This window comes from Protopterus annectens, chromosome 12.part0 (genome assembly GCF_019279795.1).
Source record: "Protopterus annectens isolate FY-2018-M chromosome 12.part0, PAN1.0, whole genome shotgun sequence".
Classification (NCBI taxonomy): Eukaryota; Metazoa; Chordata; order Ceratodontiformes; family Protopteridae; genus Protopterus; species Protopterus annectens.
In genome coordinates, this window is record NC_056746.1 from 1132977027 (window position 1) to 1132982026 (window position 5000).

The 5000-nt window shown below is 37.2% G+C and overlaps 1 protein-coding gene across 1 annotated transcript in view; it reads right to left on the reverse strand.

Annotated features, from left to right (window-relative positions):
- Window positions 1-5000, reverse strand: part of LOC122817026 (fer-1-like protein 4) — a 1119105-nt gene that overhangs the window by 1034504 nt on the left and 79601 nt on the right. The window contains exon 2 of the mRNA XM_044090141.1: window positions 605-660. Coding sequence (XP_043946076.1) covers window positions 605-660 — 56 coding nt within the window. The remainder of the gene's footprint in view (window positions 1-604; window positions 661-5000) is intronic.

A 5000-nucleotide genomic window follows, 5' to 3' on the forward strand; every position in this document is an offset into this window, starting at 1 on the left:
TACTTACTGTAACAAAATATATGTGCCAAAACTGTGCAGGAAAACAGCATCAGTATAAAATGGCTTGATGTAAAGTAATAAATATAAAATATTTCCAGTTATTAACATCAAAAAGTAGATCACTTCTGACAGTCATATTGTAAGAAACTCAATAGGTGAGAGCAGTGTCCAGTTAAAACATATTCTCTATAGAAAGCTTATTTAAGTTATTTTAGTGCACAGTTTACTAGAGATAAATTTCAAGAAGAAAGAAGACAGAATTCAAAAATTAAAGGCTTCCGTGTTAATGTGGAAAGTGGAATTCATGGACAGTGCACATTGGTAACAACTGAACTGTACTGACAGTGGCATGCACAGGCAAGGAATAAAAGGAATTCTAGAGCAATCTTTGTCACCATTACTGGATTACTGGCATTACTGAGTTTTGAAACAAATGTTAGACATTAGGGTGTGTATGGGAACTAAGGTAACACTAGAATGTTGCAGTTTCATTACAACACATAACATGCAAGAAAAAAACCTGAGCAGAAGATAGGACAGCATTGTGAGTAGCTTAATCATCACCTTGCTCTTTCAAAATGTGTTACAAGAGTATTGAACATACCTCATTAAAGACGATTTCATGGACAGCGTGTACTTTCTTAGTCTTGTGAGTAAAGCCTAGAAATATAAATAATAATACATAGTATTAAAAAATAATCAGTAATCCTTGTCATTGCCTTACATCTACGCTTCCTCCAGAAATAGCAGAGAAACGTTGCTATTGAGCTAATTATGCATTGTGAACATTTTGCACCATTAGCATTTAGCTATTTCTGCAAAAGTGAATCCAAAAAGGAAATAAATCAAAGCTTTCTGACATCAGTTTTTGTTAAATTCAGCACTAAGCACTTTATATATTTCACCTTCATTGAATTTGCAATGGACAGCATGTAACAGTAATTGCAATCCATCTTAATATTAACAAGTTATGAAAACTTGTTGTTCATTACATTTCAGAGCAACAGTTTAGATACATGTTGTTCAAACCTTAGCTTCGATAAGGTAGTTCAGTTTCCAGATTTCCCAGCACCACCCTTATATAAAACAAAATGTACACTGTATACTGTTCATGTGGTATAGTACATCATCACGTCAGTAAATGGGCTGCTGTTTTGTTTTTTTACAGTTAAACTACAAAACTACAAGAGCCAGTAGCATCCCCCTTATTTCACTTTTCAAGTTCTTCATTATCCTTCAAAGTAACTCCCCATGGGCAATACCACCTTCTCAGATAGAAGTGATTAGAAGACCACTAATCACATCACAATTCATCACAGATGAACTGATAAACCTTAAGTGAATGAAACTGACCTTAGGATTCAGAAAAAGGCCAGTGCTCACACTGATTACCCAGTGCAGTTTGCTCAATTAGCATCCCAGAGAGAAAATACAATTCAGAGCCAGCTATAGCCACAATGACAAAGACTTTATTATCAGCTCAGTAGCGTGTCTCTGAATCATATCGTAGCACTATCAGATCTACCCATGTTAGTGTTCTTCCATGGGCCCTATGCAGCACACTAGAAAAGGCACCCCCTACACTCACACATGCACAAACATATACACAGACACACACAAACACATACATTTCTGGACATTCCCACACACTTACATCCATCCTTCATAAACAAGCTCTCCAGGAGTCACGAATACTCATGGAAACACTCATCCATTTGGCAACATGCACTCTCCAACAAACACAGACACACACATACATACACATACAGACTCTTGATTCCATACAGAAGCTTCCTAGTGCAACCGCCCAGACAGATACACACACATAAACACACACAATTATGCATATATATATATATATATATATATATATATATATATATATATATTATGTGTGTGTGTGTGTGTGTGTGTGTCTGTGTGTCCTCACACATACAACACCCTTTCCACAAGTCTTTATTCAAATTAACTGCACTGTGAGTACTCCCATAGGAGTGAATGGATGACTTCCATGCTTTTGCAGTGGCCACTTTTTCATAATAGAGTAAAATTTTACTAGGCCAAGCAATTCAAATCAGAAAGCAGAGATATTTCTGGGAGGATATATAGTTAATTAACTACTCCCCCAGCTTGTCACATTAACATTCAGCTCTGACCGCAAAACTGCCCTTAATGCTGAGGCCCACACAAGGGGAAAACTTTTGTGGTAGAGAGGTCTATGAATCAAAAAGGCTCAACACAATGGGGAAAATGAGTGAGCTAAGCTTTCCCCATCATAACAGGCCTTTCTGAATCCCAGAGTGAGGTCATGCAAAGTCAAGAGTAAAAGTTACTTTTGAAATATACTTCTCTAATGACACCACTTAACTTGTTACATAATATTACATAAGTACACAGAAAATAAAATGTTAAGATTCATGTCCTATGCCAGGAGTCAGGAACACCACTGTATCTGTATAAACAGAGATAATGGCTCCTTTAATACCCAGAGCTTTACTCCTAAGCAATACATTACCCTTTAAGCTTCTGTGTAGTAACTAATTCCCTTCTATGGATCTTCTTCTTCTTTCGGCTGCTCCCGTTAGGGGTCGCCACAGCAGATCATCTGTTTCCATTTCTTCCTGTCCTCTGCATCGTGCTCTGTCACACCAACCATCTGCATGTCCTCTCTCACCACACCCATAAACCTTATCTTAGGCCTTCCTCTTTTCCTGTTACCTGTCAGCTTCATCCTTAGCATCTTTTTCCCAATATACTCTGCATTCCTCCTCAGCACATGTCCAAACCAAAGTAATCTTGCCTCTCTGGCTTTGTCTCCAAACCTTCCAACCTGGACTGACCCTCTAATATACTTATTCCTAATCCTGTCCACCCTTGTCACACCCAGTGCAAATCTTAACATCTTTAACTCTGCCACGTCCAGCTCTGACTCCTGCCTTTTTGTCAATACCACCGTCTCCAACCCATATAACCTAGTTGGTCTCACTACCCTCTTGGAGACCTTCCCTTTCACTCTTACTGGTACTCGTCTGTCACAAATCACTCCTGACACTCTTTTCCACCTACTCCATCCTGCCTATACTCTCTTCTTCACCTCTCTTCCACACTCACCACTACTCTGAACCGTTGATCCCAAGTATTTAAACTCATCCACCTTCACCACCTCTACTCCCTGCATCTATCTTCCCTCTCATTCACACACATATATTATTAATTCTCTTCTATGGATAATAAGTTAAAAAAATACTCTAAGTTTAATGAAGAATGTATGCTTTTACTCTTAGACCCACATTAACTTAGGAAATTGTTCCAGTTAGCTGAAACTGCCTCCCTAAAGAAATAATAAAAAAAAAAAAAATCAAGGGATAGGTAGTCTGTCATTAAAAAAAACATGAAAGATTCCTCAGAGATAGCTATAAACTGAACTGCTACCTCAATCCAGGAGAATTTCTCACATCTTGATATTTTCTTACATCCTCCCTCCTCCCCTAGTTAACATCTTTAATAACTGAGTTTCTACTGTAATGTTCACTATTGCTAGAGCATTACGTTACTATGTTAATTTAGAAAATGTATAGTTTTAGTTTCTTAGTCATTTACTTAGTCCAACTAGCTTATAGTTCTGTGTAAGAAATCAAACTGAATTAGGCTTGCAATAGTGAGGAAAAACTCACTAATCCTGGTATAGAGGTAAAGCTTGACCTGTTACATTAATGATATCTACCAGCAACAGGGTGATCACACATAGGAGAGGTTGTGCAGGCTTGTGCTGTTACAGTGGTGAGTGCATCATTGATTCAGGAAGACAGGTGTGTGTGTGGAAGCATGCATGCCTTCCCCTGACCAGACAGCCACTGGACAGCCCACAAGCTGCTTACAGAGAAGTGGTTAGTTTGGGGACAGAACCACTATGAGAATAATCTTTGGCCTCTCCCTTATGCCTGACCTTTACCCTTAATTGGACTGAATGGTCTGATGAGGCTTCCTGGATCAGAATGAATGGGTGGTAAGACTTTCACCCCATTTAGAAATTTTTATTTTATTTATTTTTGTTAACTAGGTATATTCAAGACCTATTTTCAGCCATGACCAGAGTCAATACTGTAATAAACACTTTACAAAGTACACATATTCAATGAGAAAAATAATATATATAACTGTAGCAGAATACTTTGGGCATATGGTATATAATAGTGTGCTTAGTGAAATAAGAACACCTCAACCACAACAAAGATAACATAAAATGTATTGTAAACATTAATATATGATGGGGTAGCAGCACACTTTTAAACAAATCAAAGTAAAAGAAATCATAGCTGCATCATATGTAAAGTATTTATAATACTTACAATGTAACCATTGAGGTAGTTGGGATGGTGCCGACATCATTTAATGCAATGATGCTAATGCCCTTTTAAACCACTGTTTAACCATGATTATTGCAGGAACTGCATTCATGTTTTTCTGTAAGATGTGCTTTTAATATTTTACTACATTACATTTGATTACTTTTTAGGTAATGCATTCCAGGAGACAGGGGCAATTTTGTGGAAGGCTTTTTCTGTAACAGTACATATGAAGGCCTTTGTAGCCAAACAATCTCCTGATTTCAGAGAATATATATAACTCGAGGGTGCAGTTTGTTTTTAAGAGATGGAAATTAACTGCAGCTCAAGACTTACAGTGTGGAATAGAAAGAATACCTCAGCTTCAACAGGTAAGCATTTAAACGTCTGAAGGGTCTTACAATGGTATTCCTTATTGTAAGTTAGGTAAATAAAATGTAACATTTCATTTGACGTTGTTTGCTACAGTGAGCCATTTTGCAGGTAATTTAATGTCATAACTAAGAGTGAATATTTTAATATAGGGAGAGGGACAATGATTGCTATTCATTGTAATACTTTTGTGGATAGGAAGCGAGACATTTTGTAAGTTACTTTTAGTTGACTTATTAGTTTATTTTGATGCTCTATATGCTTGTTAAATGGCAGCAAGAG